Below are 17,104 nucleotides of genomic sequence, written 5' to 3'. Positions count from 1 at the left end.
GTGCCCTCCCCATTCCTCATTCCTCTCCCATGCCCGTCAGTCCAGCCCCTGCCAGCCAAGGGCAGGTGGGTCCAGCACCACCAGTGCCAGAGTTTAGACATCGCCTCGATTTGGGCGGCTCCTCACGGCTTCCAAGGGGACGTGTGTCTGCAGCCCCCAGAGAAAGCGGCATAGCCAGGTGTCCCCCCCGCCACGGCCCCCGGAGCCAGCCCCTCCACAGCCACCTAGGCCAGCTTCTAAAGGGCACTTGGTGCTTGTCACTCTGAGAACTCCAGAACCAACACCAACCTACTGTCCAGGGAGAGGCAGCTGGCCGGGTGGGCTGGAGGGAGAGACGTTTGGAGCACAGAGTGCCCGGCTCGCGGGCTGGTGGGTTCTGACTGACAGCCCTCCACCAGGACCCGCCCCCGTGCTGGCCAGGGAACCCCGGGCGGGGAGTCACCCTCTGCCCACAGCCACCCCCTGGGGACTTACTCCAGGCTCTTCAGGCCCTGGTTCACCATCAGGGCCTCCGCCAGGGCCTTGGCGCCTCCATCGCCAATGCTGTTGCTGGAGAACCTGCAAGAGAGGGGACATGGGTGGAGCAGCCGGGTGGGGTGAGGCCAGGAGGGGTCAGAGTCCGGGAGCCCTCCAGGGAAGGGCTGTCTCTGGTCTCAAGGGTGCCCAGTACACAGTTTCTTCTGCCTGAGGCTGGCTGGCAGATGGCCTTTGTAAGAGATCAAGGTAGCAGTGTCCTTCTCGACTCCTTGATGGGGGCAGAGCCAACCCTTTAGCGAGAGGCATTTGTGATCTTTGTATGAAGGTGGCAGTCACGGTGAGCCTGAGACAGCTGGAGCTCACTCCTTCCTGGGAATCTGGATCTCCATTCTCCTGGCTCAGGGTTTTGGAGTCCAAAGCCAGCTATCGAGTACCCACTCATTCAATCATTCATTCATCCATCTGCTCACCCACCCATCCATCCATCCATCCACCATTTACTGACTCATCCACCCACCCATTCACCCATCCGTTCATCCATCCATCTACCCACTGAGCCATCCATCATCCATCCATCCATCTACCCACCCCATGCTCACAAATATTTGTGATAAGCTGGGCATTGTGCCAGACATGAAGGGTACCAGTTTGGCCCTTCTGCATTTCTCACATGAGCTCCTTCAGACTCCTGTTTTGCTTCAGGGCATCTGCCATCTGCTGGGTTCCCACTGGCCCGATGGAGTTCTTCTGCAGGCTGAAGGAGAGGGGTCCTTCAGTAAAGCTGGCCACAGGCGTTCCCAGGCCAAGGACAGTCTGGTTCAAGTTTACTGCAGCATGGGGGAGGGGTCTCCAGGAAAGGTCCTTGGATTGTTGCCAAAATGTTGCTAATTGACTGATGGAGTTATGTGAAGAGTAAGAGGCTACAGGTGGGGCTTCCCTGGTGGCTGAGTTGTAAAGAACCCTGCTGCCAATGCAGGAACGCAGGTGCGATCCCTGGGTCGGGAAGATTCCCTGGAGGAGGGTACAGCAACCCACTCCAGTATTCTTGCCTGAAGAATCCCATGGACAGAGGAGCCTGGCGGGCTATAGTCTTAGCAACTAAACAACAAAAAGAGGCAGGGGCAGCTGGGCCTTCCCTTGAGGGGCCCGAAAGCAGTGACCAGTGAACACTGTTAATATCCATCAACCTCCAAACTGGAGACTTTCTGAAGACTTCTACATACAAGGCCCACTGGCCCCTCACCTGACCAGCCTTCTCAACACTCAGCAGACTGCCTCCATTCAGACCAACCTGCAGCCTGCCCCCAAGCCCTGCACTCCTCTTGAGGGCAGACCCTGGCTTAGGCTCCTCATCTGCTGCTTCCTCCTACACTAAATCCGGAGGAGGAAGACGCTGCAGGAGGACCCCTGCATTCATCCTAGAAGGACAGGCAGGCCAGGACCTCATCTGTGTGAGGCTAACTACAATCTAAACAAAATGGAACTTTCCTTGGTTCCAAAAGAGCAGGGGGAGAAAAAACCCTCCCCTCCCGTAGTTTCCTTGAGGAAACTAGGGATTATAAATCCTTTCCCTGTCCCTTTGACAGTATGTAAATCTTTTTAAGAGCTATTAATAGAAGTTAGCTTCTTGCCAGACTTGTAGCCCAGGAATGTCTTTGGTAAGGGCCTCTGCGCCACCTCTTTGAACCCTGCGCATCAAGGAAGAGAACACCTGCTCTGCTGTAAGTGCCTGCTTGTCGTAAAGACAGGAGTTTTCATTTTCCTCGGCATGAAGGCAGGAGGCAGGCACAGACGGCTCCCCTTCCCGGACGACAGGCAAATTTAGGATAAACTAAGTATGACAAACATTGCTATTCCAGTTCTCTTGTTTGAGGACAAGTTGTGGTTTTTCTTGAAAACCCACATGTAAAGGGTTGTGTCTGCTCAGCTGCAGGAAAGGGTGAGATTCCTTTCTGTCTTTGCCATCCCACTGGCGGATCACCTTGGATGCTCACTGCAGGCTAGCTGAGTGCTTACTCCAGTAATTAAGCAGTTTCGTACTCTTCTGCATTTGTGGAGAGGATTTCCCACGTTGGCGGGAGGCTGTGTTTGTAATTATTGCCCCAACACCCGTTCTCCGGAAAAGCAGTGGAGGTCAGGTTTCCCAGGGGCCCTGCAGATGGCTCAGCAAGCCTCCGGGCCTTGTCCCATCCACCCCTCTGTGCGGGAAACAGAGAGGCCCTCGGGGAGGAGAGGAGGAGAGGAACCGTCCCTGCCAGCCAGCACGCCACTCACTGAAGCACACAGAGGATCCGGTTGGCGGCCAAGGCCTCAGCCATGGACCTGGCGCCGTCGTCCCTGATCCTGTTGCTCTGGAGGCTGTGGAGGCAAGGAGGGGCATCACTGGTGGCGCCCAGGAGGGCGGCCGGCAGGCCCTCACCCCGCACACCCAGCCAGTGGGGGAGCTGGTCCTTCCCACCGCCGCTCTGGCCTCAGGGCTTCCCTGGGTTCTCCAGGCACCTGCCTGCTGGCTGTGGACAAGGAGCCCCTGATAACTGGACCACAAGGTCATCGATAGTCTGAGTTGCAGCTGAAACACAGCACCCAGGTGTTGGTGAGGACGTGGAGAAATTGGAGCCCTCATCCTGGTTGCTGGTAGGAACATTAGATGGTGTGGCCTCTGAGGAAAGCAGGCCTGGCCGTTTCTCAAAAGGTTAAACACAGGGTCACCTGTGACCTAGCAGATCCCACTGGATCTCCCAGATCCACCTGGGAGAACTGAAAAAAGGTCCTCAAATGCTTGTGCACAGATGTGTACAGCACAGTAGCCAATAGGTGGAAACAACCCGTGTCCAGCAACTGACGAGTGGATGAACAAATCGTGGTCCATGTAATAGAATATTATTCAGCCTTAAAATGGAATGAAATGTACATGCTTCGACATGGATGAACCTTGAAAACATTCCACCGGATGTAAGAAGATAGGCAAAAAAAGCCTTACTGTTTGATTCCATTTACATGAAATCTTCAGACAGAAAGCAGATTGGTGGTTGCCAGGGGCCGAGGGGAGAGGGGGGCGTGGGAAGTGATTGCTGATGGGTAGAGGGACTCCTCTTAGGGGGATGTAAATACTTAGGAACTAGATCGAGGTGTTGGTTGCATAACTGTGACTGTACTAAATGCCATTGAACTGTACACTCCAAAATGGTAAATTTTATGTGAATTTTGCCTCAGTGAAAAGAAGTAAATGAGCAAAACAGACTGGCAGTATGCATCAACTAAGGATGGATACAACCACAGGCCCCTTAAAGGAGCCCAGCAAACCTCAGCACACCTGGGGAACCGTCTGGAAATGGGATTTCAGTGTCTTGGAAGACAGCTCAGGGATCATCCTGATGTCATGGCCTTGGGGACCTCCCACTCATAGAGACAGGAACTTTTCCTCGTAGATTATTTTGCCGCCTCATACCTCTGCCCCTCTTCTCCTCCCTCCCCAGTTCAGACCCTGAACACCGGCGCAGTGAAGAGCTGGACTTAGAAACTTGCTCAGCACAGAGGATGCCCTGGCATCCATGGGTGGGAGCCAGTATCTTGTGGCTGCTGTTGGGAATTACCTCCCGCTCCACGGGTGGCACCTGAGGAGATGGTTTTCTGAGTCACCTCCTGGGGGCAGAGAGGCAGCAAGCAGGTGACACGTACCTCAGAGAGGCCAGGGTGCGGTTAATCTTCAGAGCATCTGCCAGTGCCTTGGCCCCCTGAGGGCCGATGGAGTTACTGCGGAGACTGGCGGAGGAAGAGAAAGGACCAGTTATCCAGTTCCCAGGGAGGGAGAAGTTACTCAGACCTTTAAATCCACACTCCTCAAAGACAATGTGCCAGGGCTTGTGCTAGACACTCAGTCGTGTCTGACTCTTTGTGACCCCATGGACTGCAGCCCGCCAGGCTCCTATGTCCATGGGATTCTCCAGGCAAGTACTGGAGTGGGTTGCCATTCCCTTCTCCAGGGGATCTTCCTGACCCAGGGATTAAACCTGGGTCTCCTGCATAGCAGGTGGATTCTTTACTGTCTGAGCCAACAGGGAAGCCCTGTTTGGTGGGACTGGGGCAGAGATGTTTGTTTAGGCAAATAAGGAAGGCATTCCCTATGGTGGCCCCACATGAAGGGGAGAAGGAAGCAGGGTCTGATGGACTAGTGGGCTTGGGCTGAGTGTGGAGAGGAGATGATAACACCAGGTTCAAGGCCAATATTCTGGTGCTTCTATGAGCGAGTCCCAGCAGCTGAGCAGAAGCCAATACTTGGCTGGCTCAGCTTTCCTGTCCTTCCAGCCCACCCTGGGGAGAGTGTTCCCCAGGGGGCTTCACATGATGGTTCACAGGCTCCCCCCATCCCAGTGGTGAGGGTCCTACTTACTCCAGAGTGGTCAGGCTTCTGTTGACGAGGAGGGATCTGGCCAGAGCTTTGGCCCCTTTGTTACTGATCTGGTTCTCAGCCAAGCTGCCCGAAGAGAAGGAGAGGGTGCTTAATGTGGGTCTGTAACCTCATCACCTCTTCTGCAACTCCAGGCCTGTGATGCAAACCTGTCAGCCACCACAGCATCATCAGGGCCTGGACTCAGGTGGAGACCAGATGAGCCAGGTCCAGGAGCTTGGGCATGGTAGGGCCAGAGTGGGTGGACAGACCCTCACATTAGCAGAGGGCCCCATGTGTGCGTGCTCAGTCACTTCAGTCGTGTTTGCCTCTTCGCAGCCCCGTGGACTGCAGCCTGCCAGGCTCCCCTGTGCATGGGATTCTCCAGGCAAAAATACTGGAGTGGGTTGCCATGCCCTCCTCCAGGGGATCTTCTCGACCCAGGGAAGATCTTTGTCTCATTATGTTTCCTGCACTGGCAGGCGGGTTCTTTACCACTAGCACCACCTGGGAAGCCCAGCAGAGGGCCTCAGGGAGAAGTCTGACCTCAATCGAGTGCAGCAGAGAGGACGGACAATTACTGCAGACTCCAGCCAGGGGTGTGCTGGAGAACCAGCTGTCAGGAAAAAGCAAAATAACAAAAGCCCTGATCTGTTGCACTGGCTAATTTCCATGGTGTAAATGCTCCCACCATGGCCAATTTCTAGCACTGTCAACATGTAAAAATTCCTGAAAGCCCAACAGTCAGCTCTCATGAACTTGTGGCTCCAGCACACCCTTGGCCCCTGTCCTTCCTCTAAAGTGAGAAAGGAAAATGGTTGAGTTATGAAGCTGACTTTAGCAGAATGTACATCTCTATCTACCTTGAGAGGGTGTACCCTGAACACACTGAGGAGTGGTCCAGAGGACCCTGAACCCCCATGTTTACCCTCCTCAGGCACAAAGGTATCTGTCCAAAGGCACAGAGCTCACCACTCTGACCACTGTCCTCAATGACTTACTTTTGGTCTGGACTCGGTCTGTATTTTTCAGATAAAGATGATTTCAAAAGCTGGAAGCTTATGTGAGGCTTATGAAAAGTTACTCTCTGAGTCTTATTTTCTCTAAATTCACTTCCCTAGTTCTCCCAAAGCCAGCTGCTGGTCATCACATCGATTCGGCTACAAATCAGGGTGTTATTCAGACTCGGATGTGTTATTTATAGGAGAGATTTCATGAGCATGTAGATCTGCTCTTTAGTTAGTATATAAACTGTCATCTAATTCGACTATTAAAGATGCAATGTTTAAAATCGTTTTAATTAATATGAATTTTTAGCTTAAAAGTTTGGATATTTTTTTAAAGATGTAACACTGTGTTCAGAATACCATCCGAGGGCAAACTCTGGGAGGCGTGTAGAGTGGACCGGGCCTGGCGGTACATCCGCGCACACGGTATTGGGAAAATGGTTCTGTATCTACAGCAGCATCTGACCCTCGCCTGTCCTTTCTCTCTTCTTACAAGTGAGGTACCTGGGCCTCTGGAACTTTCTGGAATGGGTGGAAACAAGCAACCTGCACCCCGAGTCACACGCCCCGAAGATACCTCTCTTGGAGAGCACCGCAGGCCACTTGAGCAGAGAGGAGGATGTGAAAAGAGCCCCGGACCCTGAGAGACAGGTGAGCACCCTGTGCGGGGTCTCCTGGGTCTGTGTTACCTGATCCTCTGAATGCGACAGTCTTTCCCACTCAGCACGCTGCCCAGCAGGTCCATCACGGGGTCCTGGAACTGGTTGGTGTCCAGCCTGGTCAGGAGGAACAGCAGTAGTGAGCGGTCCTACCACTGCCCGTGGGCAGGTGGGATGAGGCCCCTGGCAGCAGAGTGGGCGCTAAGCTCAGACACCTAGGCTGAGACCCTCCATGCCCCCTCCTCTCCATCCCAGCGAAGCCCCCGCCGAGCGGCTCAGAGATCTGTGCCAGGACACCCGTGTGCTCAGAGTTCTCCCACCAGGTGACTGGGGAGTTTCAGTGGCATAAACCATGGGTTTCTGACCCGCTGGGCTGTGTATCGGTAGGACACCAGCTGCCCTCCTTTAAGGATTATAGAAGCTATTCTGAGGTCCCCAGCGACCCTGGTCATCCAGCCTTCCCCTCCCTGCCACCGAAGTCCAGAGAGTGGACAGAGGATGACAGGCTAAGGGTGGAGTGAGTGGGTGTGGCCTCTGTCAGCACTGGGGTGATATACGGGGTGTTGTAGAGTGAGTGTTTTGGGGTATAAGATATACTGGTGTTTACAACCCCCCACCCCCATGCCTCAGGAATGCAACCTTCTTTGGAAATAGGGTCGTTGCAGATAACGAGTGAGAATGAGGTCATGGTGGAGTGAGGTGGTCTGTAACCCAGCGTGGGGACCAGTGTCCCCACAAGAGAGAGAGATCTACGAGAAGACAGACATGGAGGAGACAGCCGTGCGACCTCAGAGGCAGAGCCTGGGTCTGCAGGCCAAGGACTGCTGGCAGACACTGCAGGCTGGGAAGGCCATGAATGACCCAAGGACCATCCCTACAGGTTTCCCAGGGAGCATGGCCCTGCTGACGCCTTCCTCTCAGACTCCAGTCTCCACAACTGGGAGAGAGGAGGTTTCTGTCATTTGAAGCCGCCTGGATCGTGGTCCTTGGTGACGGCAGCCCCAAGACGGGACACAGGGGGGCGTGGGGGCGGGAGGAGCCTGCCGGGTCCTCACTGTACCCTCCTCCCGCACACCCCGCGCTGCCCCTGCCCCCAGCGCCCACCTCAGGCTCCGGCAGTAGAGCAGCTGGGGCAGCAGGCTCTGGAGGACGCCCGGGCCTAGGTGCAGGGGCAGGGGGGCCTCCGGGGTGCAGACGTCAGACACCTGCAGGAGGTAGGCCAGGGCGGCGCGGTGCGGGGGGCTGGTCAGCCTGGCCAGGCCCCCGCTGGCCACGGCCCCCTCCACGCTGCGGGCCAGCTCGATGTGCTGCAGCTCGCGCAGGCAGTGCAGGACGTTGACGGCCCGGGCGCAGACCGCCACGTCAGGGCGCAGACAGCCCTGCAGGAGCTCGGCCACCTGGGCCCGGTAGCCCTGGTGCTCGCCCTGGGTCAGCAGGGAGCCGGCCAGCAGCGCGTTGACCCTCGGGGACAAGAGGCCTGAGAGGAATCGCAGGAAGACGTCGAGCCGCCCGTCCTCGGCCTGCATGGCCCGCTGGGCCGCACTCCGGAAGTGCGTGAGGAAGCCCAGCCGGGGCCAGGACACGCCGCCCTCGGTGAAGAGGTCGAAGATGGCCCTCTTGGAGGCGCTGCAGTAGTACGCGGCCGCCACGAACTCCTGCAGGGACAGGTGGGTGAAGCAGTAGGCGGCCGCGGAGGCCAGCGTCTCCTCCCGCTGCAGGAAGCGGCCGCACAGGGCCGTCTGTAGCAGCGCGAGGTCCACGCCCAGCACCTTCAGGTCGGGCTCGTAGAACACGTACTTCTTCCGGACCAGCCCGTGGAAGGCCAGCCGGCCCAGCGTGCCCACCAGCTTGCGGCCGCTGAGAGCCAGCTGCTCGATACGGGGGCTCGCCTTGGCCTTCTCCTGCCCCTCTCCGCCAAGGGCCATCCTGAAGTACCACGAGTAGAGCTCACACAGGGTCCTCGGGGGCCACAGCTCGGCGTCCGGGGGCCCCGGCCTGTGGCGGTGCAGGTGGCCCAGCGCTGCCCCCGCCAGCCGGCAGAAGGCCGGGACGGTGCACATGAGGTACAGGGCCCGGTCAGCCTGAACCTGGCTCAGGACCCAGCCCGTGAGGACAGGGTCCTCGGGGAACATCTGCTCCAGACAGGTCTTGATCTCCTCTTCACTGAAGCCCCGGATCTCGGTCATCCGGTCCACCAGGCCCCCCGGAATCTGGCCAGCTGCGCCAGGACGAGAGGTGATCCAGACAGACACTTCCGGGAAGAGGTTGCCCCGGATGATGTTGGTGATCAGGTGGTCCACCTGGATCTCCTTCTTGGGGTCCGTGCAGGCCACGGTGTTGGAGAAGTCCAGGGGCGTCTTACACTCGTCCAGGCCATCCAGGACCAGGAGGGCTTTGCTCAGCGCCGTTGATGCCAGGCCCGCCTCCCCAGCATGCGGGAAGACGGAGCGGAGGAGTCTGTCTGCAGACAGCTTCTCGTGGGTGTTGAGATCCCGGAAGGTCAGCGGCAGTACCAGTGAGAAGTCCTTGCCCACCTGCCCCCGGGCCCAGAGGTGGACGAAGTTCCTCACCAGGGTGGTCTTGCCCACCCCGGCCACCCCGATGGTGATGGAGATGCGGGGGGGTATGGATACCCGCGACAGGGGCAGGAAGAGCCTGTCCAGGGCGATGGTCTTGGCCGAGCACCAGCCCCCGCGCGTGGCCTCCACCTGCGTGAAGTCGTGCTCCCTCAGCTGCAGGTCCGTCAGGCCCTCCACCAGCAGGAGGCTGGTCAGCCTTGGGGAGGGGCTGCCCAGCTCGGGGCCGCCCCCGGTCCTGCTCAGCAGGGCCTCCCGGTGCCTCTGTATCCTCAAGTCTGCGGGACAGAGGCCATGGGGGAGAGTGGGAGAGGGGAGGGGGAAGGGGGAGGGGGAAAAGGCCCTGGGATCCCCATCCATGGGCCTACCATTGCCATGGGGCTTCAGCGGGCATTCTGGCGTCCTGTTGGGGGGCTGTGGGACCTGGGAGCCCTGACCGCCTTTCCCGGCCAGCAGGTCCACCAGGGCTTTCACCTGCTCGGCTGGGGAGCTGGCGGCGTGGCCCTGGCCAGCCTCCCCGCCCGGGCGCAACTCCTGCTTCCTCATGGAGTCGGGGACTGCGGCCAGGGGCTGTGGAGAGAGGCCTAGGCCTGCTGCCTCTGTCGTCCTGCCCAGTGGCCTGGGACAGGTGACCGAGCATCGGGGCCCGGGTGGGATGAAGGCCCACCCTCTCTCCCTCCCCGGATGGCGGGCGGCCGGCCCTCGGTCTGGCCTCCAGGACGGGTTTGGTCCTGGGTGGCCACAGTAGGCCCTGCTGCCAGGAGCATCGCCAGGGGCAGGGGACCCCGGGCTGGAATCTCAGCTCTGCCACTCACCGTCTGTGTGACACTGGACAGGCCGCCTGAGCTCTCTGTGCCGTGGTGTCCTCATTTGTAACCTGGAAATGGGGCTAATTAGGAACAGGTCCACCGGCGAGAAGGGAAGGGTGGAAGAGGCCGACGGGGAGAGGCTGCGTGCGGTACAGTCCCAGCCCCATGGCCTTCTGGAACAGGCAGAGCCATGGAGACAGTGCCGGCTGGCAGGGCTCTGGGGAGGAGGAATGGGCGGAGCACAGAGGATTACCAGGGCGCGGATGCAACTCTGTGTGATATTGCAGCGGTGTGTATGTTCGTGCAGAGCCGTAGAAGGAACAGCACCACGGTGATGCTGATGCCGGTTCCGGGCTCTGGGTGACCGTGACGTGTCGTGTGGGTGACCGATTGTAACCAACGTGCCCCTCCGGCGGGGGAGGGCGCGTGTAGGCGGGCGGGGCCGGGAGAGGGAAAGCTCCATCTTTCCCACTCAGTTCTTTTGTGAACCTAAAACTGCTCTAAAAACTAAAGTCTGCTAATTTAAAAAGAAAGGAGGCGAGGAAAGGGAGGGGAGGACTAGTTCTCAGAGCAGCCTCTCGGGTCCTTTTCTGTTGTGTCCTATGAATCCGGGAAGCACAGGGGCTCCTGCTGAATCGCAGGCGGCATGTTTTCTGCCGGGGACAGTGAAGTGGGCGCTGAGGGGCAAAGCCCCACCCACCCACGTTCCCTTTCCTCCCTGGGGACTGGAGTGGATCCCATGGCCAAGGCTGGCCGCCCCCGTGTGTCCCTCCCTCAGCCAAGGCGGGCACTGGAGGACCCCCTCCTCACCTGCAGTGGGCAGGGTGTCCAGCCCTCGGCAGCCCCTCCAGCAGGGCCCCAGGCACTCAGCGGGCAGGAGTTGGCCATCCTTTGTCCACGGGTCTAGGAGAGAAAACAGGACGTGAAGCTGGGCAGAAGCTACGCCTGCTGCCTTGGGTGGCAGTGGCTCTTTGAAACTGGTTGACCCACACCCTCCAGCCCTGGAACTCTTTGGGTCCCGATAGGGTTCATTTAAGAGAGATCCACTGGAGATAGCCCTCAGGATCCAACACACTCCTCTACCTTGGATTTGAATTGGGCTTCCCAGGCATTTTAATCTTGGATGGATCTTTCTACCTGGAAAATACTAAAAGAAGTTTGTGTGTGTGTGTTCAGTCATATCCAACTCTTTGTGACCCAGTGGGCTGGAGCCTGCCAGGCTCCTCTATCCATGGGATTCTCCAGGCAAGAATACTGGAGTGGGTTGCCATTTCCTCCTCCAGGGGATCTTCCCAGCCCAGGGATCAAATCCAAGTCTCTTGAGTCTCCTGCATTGGCACGTGGACTCTTTACCGCTGAGGCACTTGGGAAGCCCAAAAGAAGCTTGGCAATAAGTAAAACGGTATTTTCCGAGCATTCAGTTCATGGTGACACTGAAGAGTTAGTGCAGCAAACTTGAGGTAGATAGTGTTCAACTGGGCTGAACTACTTTGGGACTTCAGAAATAGACCAGGGCAAGGCCACGCTCCCTCTACTTTCCAGGTCCCTTCTGGCTCTTTTAGTTCATTTTTCTAAATGTTAAGACCAAGGGGAAAAGAAACTGGCTAGGATACTGGTTTAAGTTGTGTTAATGTACACGGATTAATGGAGGAATTATTGAGGTTTTCCTTTAGATCCTTTGCTAAAACTATAGTTTTTCTTATCTAGATCTTGCCAGTTTCTTCTTTGTGTCTTAAGTATTTTTAAATAATTCTTGTTGTTATGAATTTTGTTGGTGTCAAAGAAAACAATTAGTTTTCATGTATTTTAATCTCATTATCCCACCCAGGTGTTAAGTATTCCCAGGAGTTTTCACTGTTTTTCAGTTCACTCTCTTTAGGCTTTTGAGGGGTTTCCCTGGCAGCTCAGGGGTAAAGAATCTGCCTGCCAATGCAGGAAACACGGGTTCCTTCTGTGACCTGGGAAGATCCCACATGCCGAGGAGCAGCTAAGCCCGTGTGCCCGTAGCTATTGAGCTGTGCTCTGGAGCCTCTCAGACCTTGCCTCCTGACCCTTTTGTGAGTGACAGCTGCTGGACGCTTGTGCTGCAACTACTAAAGCCTGTGAGCCCTGAGAGCCCTTGCTCTGCAACGAGAGGAGCCACCGCAGTGAGAAGCCACAGCTGGAGAGCAGCCCTTTCTCGCCTAGAGAAGAGCCCCGGCAGCAGCAAAGACCCAGCACAGCCAAAAATAAATGAATTATAAACCAAAAAAAAAAAAACCAAAAAACCCTCTCTCTAGGGTTTTGAATGACTGCAATACAAAGAATTTCATCCTTTCTCTAAAAGCATAACTATGATTTTGAACACTTTCTCTGCGTGGCCAGACCTCACCCTGCTGCCAGCACCGCTGCAGGACAGCAGTTGTGGCAGGCATCCCTGGCCGACTCCTGACTCTCCCAGGAGTAGTTCTAGCCCAAACTGTTAGACCTGATGTTTGTGACCAGTTTCTTTTATTTCAACTAAAAGTTTATTTATTTTTAAACTTCTCGGCCACCCTGAGTGGCACGCGTGATCTTAGTGCCCCGACCAGGGATGGAACCCGTGCAGTGGAATCTTAACTGCTGGACTGCCAAGGAAGTCCTATGACCAGTTTCTAATTAGTTCTCCTCTTGGAAAAGATTCCTTCAATTCCTCATTTCTTCTTGCCATTCAGGTTAACACTGTTTAATACTTGTTGAAGGTTTACTGTGTTCCTCATCCTCTGTTAAGTACTAGACTCACATCATTTCCTTATGTTCTGTAACAATTCTCCTTACCATTGTTTCTTGCATTTTATAGAGGAGGACACAGAGGTTCAGAGAGGTTCAATGACTTTGCCCAGGGATGCATGACCGGGAAGCAGTTGAATTGGACTAAAAACCATGGCTTCACTGACAATAATACTTGTGCTGTATAATCTACCTGCCTCTTAAGGTATGTTTCCACATTTTATAAAACTTCTAGGCTTGTCTGTTAAATGAGCAAATGACTTTTTAGCGACATTGATCTAATCGCACGATTTATTATACTTCCATTCATTCATCCAGCCAGCAGAGGTTTACTGGGGCCCTGATGTGTGCTGCAGGCACTGGCGATGTAACGGTGAACAATTACTCCAAGTCCTCACCTTGTGAGTGTGGTGGGGGTGGAGGATAATGACGCTGAAGGAGAAAATAAGTGACTAAGCAGGGCAGTTCTGATGGCAGTTAGTGCCTGAATAAAATAAACGGTGCGTGTGATGGAGAGGGTCAGGGTCCAGGGGGAGGGCAGGGGGAGTCCCAGTGGCCAGGGAAGGCCTCTGTGAGAAAGCTACAGATGAGCAGAGATCTGAAAGGTGGGAGAGAGTCGCGCAGAGAACCAGGAGACCAGCAGCCGCAAATCTCCTGTGTGTTAGAGCGGCAGGACAAGGCCAGAGTGGACTTCCCTGCCAGTTGCCGGAGCACAGTCGGTGAGCAAGTGGGTTCACCGAGGGGTTAGGGAGGCAAGGTCAGAGGGGCTTGAGTCCTGGTCACCGGCCTCAGGAGTGTGGACGTATCTCAGCGTGTGCGAAGCCACAGAAGGCAGTGCTGTGACCGATCTTGCCTTTAAACTGTGAGCTGCACCTGTGGATTTCCTAACATCAAACCAAACTTGCATTCCTTTTTTTTTTATTTGGTTGCTTCGGGTCTTTGTTGTGGCAAGAACTTGCATTTTTTTTTAATTGACTAAATCTATACTTTATTTAGATTTCCATAATTTTTTTTCCAGACTGTAAACTTTTCATTTTGTATTGGGGTATAGCCAATTGAAAATGTTGTGGTAGTTTCAGGGGAACAGCGAAGGGACTCAGCCGTATATATACATGTATCCATTCTCCCCCAAGCCTCACTCCCATCTAGGCTGGCACATAACATTGAGCAGAGTTCCCTGTGCTGTATAGTAGATCCTTGTTGGTTATCCATTGTAAATATAGTGGTGTGTACATGTCCATCTCAAACTCCCTAACTATCCCTTCCTGACTTTCTCCCCAACAGAACTTGCATTCTTGAATATAATCTTCCATTTTTATTGATCTATGTATATAGCAGGGTGGGATAGCACAAAAATAGAATCATAAGTCAATAAAACATAATATAGGATCCAGGAACAAGTATATATTTATATTATTTATATAGGAAGGGATTTGGTAATGTGACAAAAATAATATTTCAAGTCAATGGATTTGGCCAGCCCATGAAAAAAATTTTTTTGAATTGTATGTCACATTAAACACAAAATTTCTCCTTTAGGTTTGAAGGACAGTTTTGCTGGTTTTAGGACTCTTGGTTAATGGCTCTTCTCTTTGAGCACTTTGAACATGTCAGCCTACTCTTTTCTGGTCTCCAAAGTTTCTGGCCTGTCTCTTGAGAAACCTATATGCAGGTCAGGAAGCAACAGTTAGAACTGGACATGGAACAACAGACTGATTCTCAATAGGAAAAGGAGTACGTCAAGGCTGTATATTGTCACCCTGCTTATTTAACTTATATGCAGAGTACATCATGAGAAACACTGGGCTGGAGGAAGCACAAGCTGGAATCAAGATTGCCAGGAGAAATATCAGTAACCTCAGATATGCAGATGACACCACCCTTATGGCAGAAAGTGAAGAGGAACTAAAGAGCTTCTTGACGAAAGTGAAAGAGGAGAGTGAAAAAGTTGGCTTAAAGCTCAACATTCAGAAAACAAAGATCATGGCATCTGGTCCCATCACTTCATGGCAAATAGATGGGGAAACAGTGGAAACAGTGTCAGACTTTATTTTTTTGGGGCTCCAAAATCACTGCAGATGGTGATTGCAGCCATGAAATTAAAAGACGCTTACTCCTTGGAAGGAAAGTTATGACCAACCAAGATAGCATATTAAAAAGGAGAGACATTACTTTGCCAACAAAGGTCCGTCAAGTCAAGGCTATGGTTTTTCCAGTGGTCATGTACGGATGTGAGAATTGGACTGTGAAGAAAGCTGAGCGGCGAAGAATTGATGCTTTTGAACTGTGGTGTTGGAGAAGACTCTTGAGAGTCCCTTGGACTGCAAGGAGATCCAACCAGTCCATCCTAAAGGAGATCAGTCCTGGGTGTTCATTGGAAGGACTGATGCTGAAGCTGCAACTCCAATACTTTGGCCACCTCATGCGAAGAGTTGACTCATTGGAAAAGACCCTGCTGCTGGGAGGGATTGGGGGCAGGTGGAGAAGGGGACGACAGAGGATGAGATGGCTGGATGGCATCACCGACTTGATGGACATGAGTTTGAGTGAACTCTGGGAGTTGGTGATGGACAGGGAGGCCTGGCCTGCTGCGGTTCATGGGGTCTAAAGAGTCGGACACGACTGAGCGACTGAACTGAACTGAACTGAAAGTTTCTGGTGAGAAGTCTGCTGATAATCTTATTGAGGATCCCTTGTATGTGATGATTTGCTTCTCTCTTGCTGATTTCAAGATTCTTTTTGTTTTTTGAAAGTTTGATTATAATGTGTCTTGATGTGGGTCTCTGGATTAATCTGACTTGGGGTTTGTTGAACTTCCTATATGTTTTATTGTGTATTTCTATGTGGGAAAAAAAGTCAATGTGCAAAGGAGAATTATGATAGGATACTTAAAAAAAAAATAGGATGCCATTTTTGTCTGGCTAGACGATAGTTGGAAATATATGACAATGGGATTAAGGAAGTGTTTCTTATTTTGTGAATTTCAATTGCTTATATTTTGCTAACTGATATGTATTGCTCTCCCCTCATTTAAAAAGATCACTTATAGAATTATAAAAGTAAAACACTAAAATCACATAAGTAATACAAAAGTAAGTAAAATATAAACCTCACTTCCACTCCTCAGGGGGAACCTATTCTGGTTGATAGTTGCTTTTTTTTTTTTTTAATAAAGTAGGTCCTAGTGCAATAGGGAAAACGAAAGAAAGAAAAGACATCAAGATTGGAAAAGGAAAAGATAAATGTATGTGATAAATATTCATAGTTGACATGATTGTATATATTGAAAATCCAAAGGAGTCTATGATAGAACTGTTAGAACAAATATATGAACATCAGGTTTCTGGACACAAGATCAATGCACAAAAAGGATCAGTTATATTTCTAGTTATTAAGTAACACTCAAATCAAAAGTAAAAATTCTAAATGCCATAAAAATATCCAATATATAAGAATAAATCTAGCAAAAATTTTTCATGACCTCTACACTGAAAACTATAAAACAATTAAGAAGACCTAAAATTAGGGATTTGCTATGTTCATAGATTGAAAGACTTAATATTATTAAGATGTCTGTTTTTCCCAAATAGATTAATAGATTGACATCCCAATCAGAATCCCAGCAGGCTTTTTGGAGAGGGGGAAGAGAGGCAAACTGATTGTAAAACATAAACAGAAAACCTTAAAATAGACAAAATCATTTCGAAGAAGAACAAAGCCTGAGGACTTACAGTACACAGTATCAAGACTTAGTATAGGGGCTTCCCTGGTGGTCCAGTAGTTAAGAATCCACCTGCCAGTGCAGGGGACATGGGTTCCATCTCAGGTCTGGTAAGATCCCACACTCCACTGGGAGATAAACCTATGTTCCACAACCACTGAGCCCTCAAGCCAGGAGAAGCCAGCAGTGAGAAGCCCACCCACCGCAACTGGGGAGTCGCCCCCACTCGTTGCAGCTAGAGGAAGCCTGCGCACAGCAACAAAGACCCAGTGCAGCCAAAATAAATAATTTTTAAAGAAACTTCTCTTAGAAAAAAGCACAAAATCTAGTATACAGCTATAGCTATTGGTACAAGGGCAGACAAGTAGACCAGTGCAGTAGAACAGAGGGTCTAGAAACCGACCCACATATATACGATCACTTGGTCATATGTGATCACTGGGTTTATAACGGGGTTTCACTGCAGTTCAGTGGGGAAAGGGTGGTCTTTGCATTAAACTGTGCTGGCTAATGGAATGTTCATGTGGGAAAAAGGAACCACCCCTACCTCACACCATACACAAAACGTTAATTTAAGCTGGATCATAGATCTACATGTGAATGCTGACACAGTTAAGCCTTAGGAAAAACATGGGAGAACATCTTTATGAACGTGGCCTAGGTAAAGATTAAACAGAACATAAGACGCACTAACCATGAAAGAAAAGAACAGTATTTGGG

The 17,104-nt window shown here is 52.5% G+C and overlaps 1 protein-coding gene across 4 annotated transcripts in view; it reads right to left on the bottom strand.

Annotated features, from left to right (window-relative positions):
- NLRC3 (NLR family CARD domain containing 3) overlaps window positions 1–17,104 on the bottom strand; it is a 31,037-nt gene that overhangs the window by 9,250 nt on the left and 4,683 nt on the right. For 2 of the 4 annotated variants that reach the window (XM_043454790.1, XM_043454786.1), the window contains exons 2-11: window positions 10,726–10,818; window positions 9,922–9,983; window positions 9,475–9,676; window positions 7,635–9,384; window positions 6,561–6,647; window positions 4,868–4,951; window positions 4,156–4,239; window positions 2,752–2,835; window positions 1,148–1,231; window positions 475–558 (exon numbers count right to left, since the gene is read on the bottom strand). In XM_043454790.1, the coding sequence (XP_043310725.1) occupies window positions 475–558; window positions 1,148–1,231; window positions 2,752–2,835; window positions 4,156–4,239; window positions 4,868–4,951; window positions 6,561–6,647; window positions 7,635–9,384; window positions 9,475–9,652 (2,435 nt within the window). In that variant the 5' untranslated portion in view covers window positions 9,653–9,676; window positions 9,922–9,983; window positions 10,726–10,818. The remainder of the gene's footprint in view (window positions 1–474; window positions 559–1,147; window positions 1,232–2,751; window positions 2,836–4,155; window positions 4,240–4,867; window positions 4,952–6,560; window positions 6,648–7,634; window positions 9,385–9,474; window positions 9,677–9,921; window positions 9,984–10,725; window positions 10,819–17,104) is intronic. The other 2 variants (XM_043454787.1, XM_043454789.1) reach the window with 2 other exon arrangements.

This window comes from Cervus canadensis, chromosome 32 (genome assembly GCF_019320065.1).
Source record: "Cervus canadensis isolate Bull #8, Minnesota chromosome 32, ASM1932006v1, whole genome shotgun sequence".
In the NCBI taxonomy this organism is placed as follows: Eukaryota; Metazoa; Chordata; class Mammalia; order Artiodactyla; family Cervidae; genus Cervus; species Cervus canadensis.
The sequence above is the reverse complement of the archived record's forward strand: the minus strand, read 5'-3'. Positions and strand labels throughout refer to the sequence as shown.